Here is a 12271-nt window from a genome sequence, read left to right on the forward strand (position 1 = left end):
CCCTGTTGGGGCAGAGTTGCCCTGCGCCCTTGTGGCTGGGATGGGCTCAGTGGGAATCAGTTTTTGGGGCTTTTGTTCTCTGGCGGCTTTCCCTGGTGGCTTTCCACGTCTCTTCCACGAGTCAGAGCAGAAGAGACCGTTTCCAACCCTCTGCCTCAGAGCAGAGAGATCGCAGTCTGTTCTTCACTGAGCTCTGCAGGCCACACTGTCTCCATTTCTGTCCATGCTGCTATAAACTGCAGCGTCCTGGGTTGTGCGCCCCTCCACAGCGCTCCCAGTCCTGCCTCCAGGTCAGAGCACGTCTCTGCCCTTTGTGCTTCTAAAACTGCCACCCGCTCCCAGTTGGTGCACCTGCGACCCAGCCGCTCTGGTTTCCATCCTGGGGGCTGCAGTTTGCAGGCACCACCCTGCCGCTCCGGGTTTCCGTCCGGGGCGCTGCAGTTCGCAGGCATGACCCCGCCACTCTGGGTTTCCACCCTGGGGGCTGCCCTAAAGTCCTTTCCCTGCCACTACCGCTCTGTGAGTCTGTGCCCCCTCTGGAGCACGCCAGGCTGTTGCTCACCGGCAGTGTAGGATCCCCAGGGCCAGGCACCCTCCTGCTGCCGTTTCTCCTCCGATATCTGCCCGCGGAATCACGACTCCCCTCTTTGTACCTCAAAACCAACCACCTGCGATATTCTGTTTGTAGAGATCCAGATCTTCTTACATCTCAAGCTGGTTTCGTGGGTGCTCAGAGTGGTCTGGTAGATATCCAGCTCAATTCCGGGGACCAGTTGAAATAGGCTCCCCTACTCCTCCACCATCTTTCACCTCACAAAGATTTTCTAATGTTCCTTTATTTTGCTTCCCTAGTTGATTCATGCTGGTAAGGGGGAAGCCATCAGAATCCGGTCCATTTTGAGATCCCTAATTCCGCTGGGAGATTTGGTGGGAGTAATCAGCATTGCTTTTCAGATGCCAACGATAGCCAAAGGTAAGCCAACTTCCATTCTTTGTAATTCAGTGGGGCATTGGAGGACAGTAGTTTTATTTTTTATTTTTTTATTTTTTAAATTTTATTTTATTATGTTATGTTAGTAATTACTTTTGATGTAGTTATCCATGATTCACTGTTTTTGTATAACACCCAGGACAGGAGCTTTAAATAATAATATCAGCATCTGCATTCCTCCCCTCCACACCCCCGTACCCTACCGTGTCCTACAGCATCATTACAGGACTTAAGTTTCTTTAAGAAGAGAACTATGAAGTACATTATTTTGACTGAGTTAAGAAATGCTCTATTCCCATATTCGTCTGCGCATGTTTATAAACATTTATATCTAAATGCAAAAAGATACCGCTTTTTTATAAAGTATTTTCTGTTCTCCTTGTTTTTAAATAGCTGTTTTCAATGAAATTTTAATCATTTTTTACATGACATTTCTGACCGTTTCCCCGAGAAGAGGAAATACATACTTCACCTGTCTTACCTGATTTCTTTCCTACTATTTTTGGTCCTCATTCTTCTCTTTCTTGACTGCAATCCTTTTATTTGCCCTTTTGGATATTTTTCATTACCATTTTCTTATGATGCTTCCCCCCCCCAAAATTACAGCTTTTGACTTAGAGATTAAAAGATTCCCCGTGTGTTGAAAGAAGCGCTCTTCTCAAGACTAAGGAGAAAATTTTAAAAATAAAAATTTTTTACCATTTTCACCAAATGTCTATTGTCCTTTTTCATTATGTCATTTTGGTTTAGCAGCTGCTTGCAATTAGTTTTTTGTTTGTTTGCTTTTAAAGATTTTATTTTACTTATTTATTTTAGAGAGGAGGGGAGAGTGTGAGTGGGGAGAGGAGCAGAGGGAGAGGGAGAGAGAGAATCTCAAGCAGACTCTTCACTGACCCTGAAATCTGACCTGGAGCTTGATCTCACGACCCTGAGATCATGACCTGAGCTGAAACCAAGAGTCTGATGGATGCTTAACCGACTGAGCCACCCAGGCACCCCGATTAATTTTTAATATTAACTCAAAAGCATGGAGAATAAAGTTATAACCTGCTCTCCATGTAAATGCCAGGAACGGTGGCCCGTCACCCTGCAGCCCAGATTGGGTTGGGGATGACAGAGGGCTTAGACAGCAGTGAGTGACGTGCAGATGCTCTGCTGTGGGGGTGCCTGGAGGGCCTCGAATGACACTCACACTGCTCCCTTGCAGCACCCCAAGCTACAGCAGAAATGGCAGATAGCATAGGCCTGAGGCCCATTCCCCTGGTGGTGGTTCACACTCTGCCTCCCACAGAAACAAAGATTTGAGCGTAATTGAAGACACCCAAGGGATAGTTAGATTCCAAATTAATACTTTAGTGTTAATTTTCCAGCTTCAGCTGTGTTCACTTCTCAGTAGTTTATTGGATATTGTTGCACATATCATTTTTCCCTAAACTTCTAATTTTAGAAGAACATGCGATTAGGTAGAACATGCATGTTATGATCATTTTCTTGCATCAGTTATGCCCCAGAGAGGATTAGCTGTTATTACCTGAAGTCTGGAATGAAGGGACCGCTGCGTAACTGAAGCCGGCTTCCCCTCCTTGCCAGCCTTCTGATTATGAGAAAGCAACGTTTCATATGCGCCCAGCTCACAAACCCAAACCTTCCTTCCAGGTGACATAAGCAACCACAAGAGTTGAACATTCATTCTGATGGGAGGGAAAGCTGCAACTGAAAAATTGTCCCATGACTTGTTGGCTTCTCCACTTGAGGCAATTTCTTCTTTTTTTGTGTACATACAAGATCTTCTTGTTTAGTGTTCATTTACTTAAATAAGATGTCTTTTCTTTTCCCTACATTCTGAGCCACAAAATTGACACAGTCAGGAAAAAGATAAGAAGAATACCAGTGATACACAGATTAGGGAATAGAGAAGCTTTACATTTTGAGGTAAAATTAGTAATAATGAAGAACCAAGAGCATGGGCGATAAGAGAAGCAGATAACCCATTCAGAATTTCTCCAAAGTCTCTGTATGTCTCCTAATTTTGCTCCACTTACCTGCCTTTACCAGCCTTTAATATTTTTCAAGTTGGTCTCTTTCTTCTTCCACTTAGTTGTGCTATAATCATATTATTTTGTGATGTTTTTCTTTGTAAATATGCACTACATTGTCTAGTTTAGGATTTAAAGGATTTTGTGTCGGTGGGTGAACTATCAAAGTCATGATGAAGGTGAACTTTTAAAACCCAATCCATTGGTTATTGTTAAATTTCTACATATTTCTTTTACCACTTTCCTTTTATGGAAAGTACAGACAGAAAATTGCATGTTTTTATTTTGCCACGACATGCATTTAAATCAACTTTAAAACTTGAATCGGTAGTTTTTTGTTGTTGTTTTTTAATATGTTCTAGGGACACATCAGCTGGTTCTTTAAACATCACCAATTATCACTGATAATTGTTGTATGTTCTATATTTAGTATGTGAAGTTTACCTCTTCCTCCCTTAGTGGTAGCTGAGACCTTTCTCAAAATCTTTTATCCTACCTATTTTAGAACTACAGTGTGCCCCAGAATAATAATGCAAGCAGGAGTGGTTCAGAAACCTGAGGGCAAGCACACAGTTTCAAAAGCCGATGTTCTGTTCCTGCAGCGCTTGGCCCTGGCAGGTTTGGACAGACTGTCCGAGGCCCTAATTGTAGGCAGATGAATATTTTTGCAGGTACCACAGGGAAAGGCCAGTGCACCTGGTCCTCCTCCTTCCAGTTCAAGAGCCAGAAGTCTGACAGGAGGCAGTTCTTCAACTTTATAGTCTCCAGTGTGTTGAGGAGACAGTGAAGATAAAACAGTAGCTGTAGCAAATCGATGAGTCTTGAGTCCCAGGTATATGGAACTGTAACATGCCTGAAAAGAGATGTGTGTGTGAATGAGTGTTTAAAACAGAAATCTTATTTTAGGATCACTGGGTGGCTTACCGCTTCCTTCGGCACAACTGCATATTAAAATCATAGAATCTTTTAAACTTAAATTCTCTAATAATGTGATTTTTAGGAGAATTAAACTGGAATTTCGTACAGATTTTTGATGAAAAATATAGCACACTGATTTAACGTTAAGGACTAAATCAGCTTTGGTTGGGTTTTAAATCCGATTTTCCTTGGCTTAAATCTAACTTTGCCAATTACTAGGTATACAACCCTGGGAATGTTACTTAACTTCCCTGAAGGTCGGTTGTCATCTGTTAAACGTAGCTAAGAATACCAACCTTACAGTGAGCTTTTGAAAACTGTACGAGATCGTGTCTGTAACATTCCTAGTAGAGTGCCTGATAACAACACAAACAAGAGCTATTATTCCCATTATTTTAATTATAGGAAGAAAAGTAGTAGGTATATTGAGTATTATAATTTAATAAGGAATGGAAGCTATTTCATATTAGCCTTTAATATAATTACCCTTAAAATATTGTTTCTTGTTTATTTTCACGATTCAGATAAGAAACCCATTCCTTAATTATGAAGGAAAACAAAAAAGTTGTGACTTTATTTTTTCAGGATGATTGTGGTCATGTACCCTGGGTACATGTGGGTCCTGCATCAATATTAAAGATTCTGTGATATTATCTGTAGAATTTTACAGTGTGTCATTAGTAGCAATGTTATTTGGCATAATTATCACATGGTCAAACAGGAACGAAATCTGCCAATATTTTCAATTGGTACATAATCTCCAAATTCCTCACATCAGTGGTTCCCAGCCTGTGAGTCTATGGAATTCTAGTAAGAGATTCACTCATCTATGTAGGCATCAAATATTGACTATTAATAGAGAAAAATAATATGACTCTCAAATATGTTTTAAATATTGTTAAATGCTATTATGTTTAAGGAAACATATTTCCTTTGAAAGTCAAACCAATTCATAGAGTTGTTTCATCATTTTGCAATTGTCTAAGCCATAAATATGTAAATGAACCGTGATTATCACATAGGGATATGTGAGTTTTATTAGTGTTTAAAAGAGGCTCTTATTTTTGAAAACAGGGAAAATGTCACGGTTTAACTTTTTATGGCATTTATTGCTAGTTTTACAATATAGATTTTGGGTGCCTTTTTGTTTCCTTCTCATTATCTAGCCGAATACTATGTCTTCGATCATACACGCGATTAATAGATTCCCAGATCACATTTTGAATGACCTTGAATTTAAATTGCACTGGCATAATTCCTCAGCCAATACCCAGCACTTGCTTGTGGGTAGTAGAAGGACAAAAATCCATTCAACTGGTAACTTAAAACTTGAGGAGGCTGGAGAGAAGCAATCTATCCATTTGCAATCTATCCATTAACAACGACATGTCACCTTCTCTCTTTTAGATGGGAATGTGGTGGAGCCTGACATGTCTGCGGGGTTTTGCCCAGATCACAAGGCAGCCATGGTTTTGTTCCTTGACAGGGTCTATGGGATTGAGGTTCAAGATTTCCTCCTCCACCTTCTCGAGGTTGGCTTTCTGCCAGATCTCCGGGCTGCAGCTTCTTTAGACACGGTAATGGTTTGAACAGTTGACATCCTCAACTTTTGACTCTTCATTCGCTGGCTTGTGATATTCTCCATAGATATATTCATTCACTTATTCACTGTCACTAAATGTTTATTGAGTACCTATTATATTTTTAGGGAGGCAGTAGGTAAACAGAAAATAAAACAGACTATGTCCTAAGGAAATCACTGAATAGTGGAGAAAACTTACCACCTCAGGAGTATGATAAGAATTCTGATCGGGTACTATGGAAGACAATAAGTGTATATAACCCTAGTTTGGGAAGTCACAGTGGCTCCTTCTAACCTCCAGATTGGCCTAAAGAATTATGCTTCTCAGTGAAAGCAATTACAGTATTAAGAATGTTTAATGGACATTGTTGAGTTGGGCCAATTACACTGTCATCCTGGTGTCTTTTTTTTTAAAGCACACATAAGGCTGAAATCTCTCCTGTACATCCAGTGGCCCGCATCAAGAATCTGTCATTACTGGTGTAAATATTCTACTGTTCGGAGTATTGTAGGATAAGATGAAGCTCTAAATGTTATTTCAGTAGTTATAATAATACCTCCTTTTATTCTCAATTAAATGGATCTTTTTGATTCCAGAGGAAATCAGATCTTCAGTTGACAATAGCTCTTTCAGGAAAGTCAGGAGAGGAGAATCATAAAAATAAACTGAAATTTCTTTTTCCTTTGTTGGGTGTGTTCGCATGAAATTCTGAACCTAAACAGGAGAGCTGATACCATAATAAGACAATCAGCCTTTGGCTATTGATTCTGCTGGACATGAGCTAAAATATAAATATAAATAACTCACATTCCTAAATATCATTAGTGTCTTCATCACACATCCATCCTCCCCTTGATATCTTATTATAGAATATGAGCCTCTTGGGCTTCTTGAGGAGGGAGCTAGGACTATAGATACCACTTCATTTTTATCTGTTTATGAGCAATTGGAAGTTGATTGTTTCCAGGGGTAAAAAATCATACCCGAGGAGTCCATCTCCATTGTTCATGTACTTGTCATTTTCTAGAGAATGAAATCCCATGTCCACACATTCATCCCTTTGAGAGTTGTCTACTGCCAAACGCAAATGACTTTCTACTCTCACAATTCCTTTCTAGGCTGCTCTGAGTGCTACAGACATGGCCTTGGCCCTCAATCGGTACCTTTGCACAGCCGTGCTGCCTTTGTTAACGAGATGTGCCCCTCTTTTTGCGGGCACAGAGCACCACGCTTCTCTCATTGACTCCTTACTTCACACTGTGTACAGACTCTCTAAGGGCTGCTCTCTTACCAAAGCTCAGCGGGATTCCATAGAAGTTTGTTTACTCTCTATTTGTGGGTAAGTGGGAAACTAACTCCGTATCAAGCTGCTGCTTCTTTGAGAGAGAGAATTTACGATAGGGCCCTTGACAGATGGTTAGGAATTTTGGAAGAAATTTCCGTACCGAAAAACGGAATTCATTTTAGGTAGTCCCCTGTACCTGAGGTTGGAATCAGAGCACCCTTGCTCCTGGTCAAGTTCAGGAGTCTTATTCCAGGACTCTCTAAGGTATTTGGCCATTGGATAGAGTGCTGGACCAGTTTTCTGGATATTGGTGGGCAGGGGAACTGTGTGCGAGGAGTCCCTGGTCACTTTTGTGTAACATTAGAAGATTCTCCCCTTTTGACTATGTGCGATGATTTTAACTCCTCTTCCAGAAGAGAAAGGAAAAAAGAGACTTATTAAAGATAAAAGATGATACAGTATAATATTAAAGCCTTATTGTGGCCATCATGAAGGCTATGTCCTTCATGCTGGAAAACCACTTCCTATAGGTAGAAGTGTTCCTATAGGTCTTACTCTGAAAGCCAGGACATACCTTCTCCTGTTGGGGTTCTGACAGCTAATGTGACAGTTTCTCACATCCCTGGGTGGGGTGATGGCTTCCTTCTGATTGCAAGAGCAGGCGAAGGCGTGTGGTCTAGCGGTGCACTGGTGAAGAAATGTTTTCGCTCACAGCCAACTATGTGGGTTTAGAAGCCAGATGGGACTGAAGGAGATGAAAAATGAGAGGGTTATGTCTCTAACTCCCCTGATGCTAACATTCTGTAAAATGAGACCAAAGTCACTATCTCACAGAGTTTATCTACTTCTTAAACGAGGTGATACATTCAGGATGACCTGACACAATAGATGTGTGTGAGTTTTCTTTCCCGTCCTCCTCTGGCCAGATTTCTGCCTCAGCCTTTTCCCCCTCCCTCCTGTTTCAGCACTCCCTCTTGTGTTTGCTTCTAATTGAGTCACAGAAGACCCTTCCTGGCTAGTGGAGTGAGGGAAGAAGCACTTACTGTAATTGCTGGAGCCAAGGGTCTCAGGAAACAGTAGGGTCTATGGTGGTGGGTGGTTGGGAAGTGAAGGGAGAAGAGGAACATCGGTAGCAAAAAAGGAGTGGGCTTCAGATCTAGGGGATAGAGAGGAGTTGGAAATGTAGCCTTTTATACAGTTGTGTAGTGGTGGGCTAATTGGGGGCACCTCATTAACCCCATCTGAAGAGAGGTGTAGGTACAGGTTCTTGGCTAGAATTTAGTCTCATGAATTATTTCCTTAGATTAGAGACATTGCCCTTCATTATTAAAATGAACTTTGTCCCACCAGCCAGTTGAGACCTTCTATGATGCAGCACTTACTCCGAAGATTAGTATTTGACGTGCCATTATTAAATGAACATGCAAAGATGCCTCTTAAGGTAAGTAGAGGAAATGTCTGTAGTTACGTGATTACTGGGTCCTCTGACTTTTCTCCTCTTACAGTATGTACAGCTCTTAGAAACACCAGGCTTGATTTTCAATGCTGGAAAATTTCTCCCAATTCTTGGAAGTGGGCATATAAATTTGAGAGATGTGTACATCACAATACAGTAAGTCCTAAAAGATCATAGGAGTTCTAAGATTAAATCAATCTTAGGTGAATGGCAATGGAAATCAATGGGAAAAATGGGCAACAAAGAAACCATGAGCCAAGGTATTCTTCAGGGTAGAAAACATGTAGTAGGTGTGGCCTGAAATATTAGCAACCTTCGGGGATAAAGAGTAGGCTTTCAAAAACACCCATTTTCTAAGTCGGTAATCACATGGCAGTTTCCAAATGTTATGTCTTAGGGTTCAAAGATAACCTGTCTCTGCAGTTACAGTTTGTCACCGAGTATGGAAGAATCACTGACATTTTCTCTGTTCAGCTTCATTATTCCGTTCATGAATGAATGGGTCTCATACTGTCTTACTGACTTGAGAATATTTTTCTATCATCTAATATTGCAATCCAGTTTTAGGATTAGAATATTTGGTGTGTCCTAATACATCTAATAGCATGGTCTGTGCATGGAAGTCATAGGCATGTAATGGACTGTTTTATGGGTAGCCTCTGTGTACTGTCATCTGGTAAACCTCATTTTTCCTCATGGCCACCCAGTAACAGTGCTGGAAAAAAGAAGTCTGAGATATTTATAAATGAGTCAGTTTTTTGAGCTGCTGTTACTCTAAGCTTCCCTAGATACTTAGCAAATACAGTCTTTCTCCCTGAAAATTCATTTTGGTTTAATAAATTTAAATTAATGAATGATGCAAAGTAAATGATATTCTTGCTGAAAATCCCATTTTTACAGTTTTTATCCTCTAGAAGAGCTCTTCCCATACAAAATTTTCTTCATACAAATGAGCTGGAAGTTACCTGAAAAAAGAGATGGTACTACTTTATGTGATAAACTCTTTTAGGTTGTAGATATTTCCAAGTTAATCCAAACACATTAGATCTTAATATTTCATCATTTGAGATTTCTAAATTGTGTGTGTGTAAGTATTTCTCTAGTAAGAGATGTAGTTTGTTTTAATAACATCAATCCTTTTTGATCTATTTCCCTCCTTAGTTACAGAAAAGAGAGTCCAAAAATTTATAGTTGATTCATAAAGATAATTTTATTAATTCAGCAAGTAGTTGTGAATATTTGTTAAAGATCAAAAATGAATTACTAAAGAACTAAAGAAGAATTAGAAGATTCTATCCTTGTCTTTAAACTTAGTTTAGTCCTAAACAAACAAAATGTACACAGAGGAAAACTGAAGATGAACACAGACACTTGGCAAGATAAGAAATTTAGCATCCATAACCACCAAAGAAAGATAGGTAAAGAAATTACTGAAATAGAGTAGTTTGGGAAGTTTACTTAGAGATGTTAAGTTCTGAAGCAAAGCCTAAAGTGTGGTGATTAAGGATTGGCAAAAAGGAAGCAAAAATATTCAGAGGTAGATTTCCCTTAGAATGTACATTTCAGGTGCTGTATCCTAGATATACTTCCTCGTGCCTCTGGGTCACCCTGACATTAGTCCTTTCATTAAGTGCAGATGTGCATATCCAGAGGATCGCTATTCATAAAACTGAGTAAATGATAGCAACTAATACAGGACTCAGGGATACATCAATAACCAACCTCATAAAGAATGCTGTTCAAGGCGCACTTATGTGTTAAATTGGGCATTGGGTCCTCATACTGTGCTCAGTGTTATATTTTAAAGAGGCATGGTATAAAAGGTAAATAGTGTTCTCCAGAAGAATTCATATGGGATAGAGCAGTTCTGTTTCAGTTGACCTTATTACATGGCATTTGAATGTCAAATGGGAAGAAAGGGGAAAATATAAAAGGTATCTTTCACACATTGCTTTTATAATTGTTTTCTCACATAGCTGCTGACAAATCATTATGAAAGATGCTGGAAATATTACTGTCTGCCCGGAGGGTGGGGGAACTTTGGAGCTGCCTCCGAAGAAGAGCTTCATTTATCAAGAAAGTTGTTTTGGGGCATTTTTGACGCCCTATCTCAAAAGGTGATTTAAGATTTTATGGACTTTGTGTGATGCAATAATTTAAAAGCTATAAATATTCCTAGTGGAATATTACCTTTACTTATTAAGACTAAGGTAGTTCTTTTTCCTTTTTTCAATGTCCAACAAATATTGAGAATGCAATTTATATTTAATTTTAATAATCATTATGGTAACATGTTCCTTGTGATCGTAACACCTTCAGAACTTAAAATGGCTAAGCATCTCAGGAAATTATGCACGTGGTTGAGTTTCTGATGCATTTGGACTTACCGGATTCAAACCCTCCCTAGTCATCCGGATCTTAAAAACCATGAAGAAATATAATCAAATATAAAAATATGCCGTCTCATAAAATTGTAATATTCCAGTGGCCTTACTGGCTTTTCCCACTTTGCTGCTATGGAGATTTAAGTCACTCCACTCCGTGTTGCTTTCTATATGCAATATTCTGTAATAGTTGGTATATTTATAAAGAATAGTTCATATATTTTCACAAGGCTGGGGGTGGGGATAGTTCTTCAGGGAAAATCAGAATAGCCTGCTTTGTATGCTTCTGCTTAAATTATTAATCAAAATCAGTTTGAATTCCCGGATAGACATTATTAAACAACTGGAGCAGGATATCAAGAAGTTTGCTGTGTAATAGAGTGATGTTCACTCGAGATTACAGTTGGAAGCTACATCTTGATGCTTTTTGTCACTGAATTGCCTTTGGTAAACTGAGGGTCCTTTTAAAATAATACGTAAAAGGCAGTTTTAGAAGGATTTACAACATTAATTTAAAACTGAACACTTAAAGTGAGATAATTTTTAAATAATACTATTTTTTAATTTAAAAAAAAATCTATAAATACAAATTTAGTCACTCATGTAATTAATATACAAATAACACTTCCCAGAAATTTTGATTGTGCATATTCCCTATAGAATTTCTTTCTTAGTGTAGAATTCTTAGTTTAGATCTGTCAAAATTTCTTACTCTCTGGAATGTCCCTTTATGTGTGTTTCAAGTATAGTCTTTATAATATGGTGTAGTAATATTCTGTAATTATGCTATTGATTGAAATTGTGTTGTAAAGACATGTTATACATTTAGAATACTCAGGTTTATTTCATAAAATATTGGAGAAAAACTCTTGAAGAGGCAAAGATTTTCTTAAGTGGCAACTGCAGTAAATCTGACTTCAGCCTCTCTCCTGTTTGGTGGGATTTCAGCTGTGAAATGTTAATGTTCCATTTGCTAGAGAAAGAATCTGTGAGGGAGTTGAGTTAGCCTAGGGTCATTCTGATTTTCTCGTAAAACATCTTGCCAGCCACAGCAATCATTTTGACAACTTTTGCTCAATAGTAATACAGGTTTTTTGTGTTTTGGTGTTTTTTTCTGTCCTCCATTTCTTCCCAGAAATACGAACAAGAACTTTTCAAACTGGCTCTGCCTTGCCTGAGTGCAGTTGCGGGAGCTTTGCCTCCAGACTACATGGAGTCAAATTATGTCAGTATGATGGAAAAACAGTCATCAATGGATTCTGAAGGGAACTTTAACCCACAACCTGTTGATACCTCAAAGTATGGACTCTTTCTATTGCAGCAGATTTTTATTGTAAATGATGTGTGAAGTCTGAAATTGAATAAGGTACTAAAGTGAACTTTCTGTAATCCATGCCCCCTTTGAATTGGTATCCTTTTGATAGGGGTCCCTTTACTTGACGAAATGATGGTAGTAACAGTAATGATTATACAAATATCAGAAGTAGACAAGATGTACCTTCTAGGATACTCAACATAACCCAAATTCTCTGTATGTAACCACATGGTAATATCTACAATAACGAGAATCAAGAAAGCATATTAGCTCTTTTTAGTTGAAAATTTACCCTAAATGTTT

At 39.0% G+C, this 12271-nt stretch overlaps 1 protein-coding gene across 1 annotated transcript in view; it reads left to right on the forward strand.

Moving 5' to 3' along the window:
* Positions 1-12271, forward strand: part of RYR2 (ryanodine receptor 2) — a 652366-nt gene that overhangs the window by 476091 nt on the left and 164004 nt on the right. The window contains exons 48-53 of the mRNA XM_081824340.1: positions 853-973; positions 5353-5522; positions 6647-6867; positions 8164-8254; positions 10246-10386; positions 11789-11952. Coding sequence (XP_081680466.1) covers positions 853-973; positions 5353-5522; positions 6647-6867; positions 8164-8254; positions 10246-10386; positions 11789-11952 — 908 coding nt within the window. The remainder of the gene's footprint in view (positions 1-852; positions 974-5352; positions 5523-6646; positions 6868-8163; positions 8255-10245; positions 10387-11788; positions 11953-12271) is intronic.

The sequence above is a fragment of the Leptonychotes weddellii genome, chromosome 6 (assembly GCF_054177405.1).
Source record: "Leptonychotes weddellii isolate Sample4059 chromosome 6, ASM5417740v2, whole genome shotgun sequence".
NCBI classification, from domain to species: domain Eukaryota; kingdom Metazoa; phylum Chordata; class Mammalia; order Carnivora; family Phocidae; genus Leptonychotes; species Leptonychotes weddellii.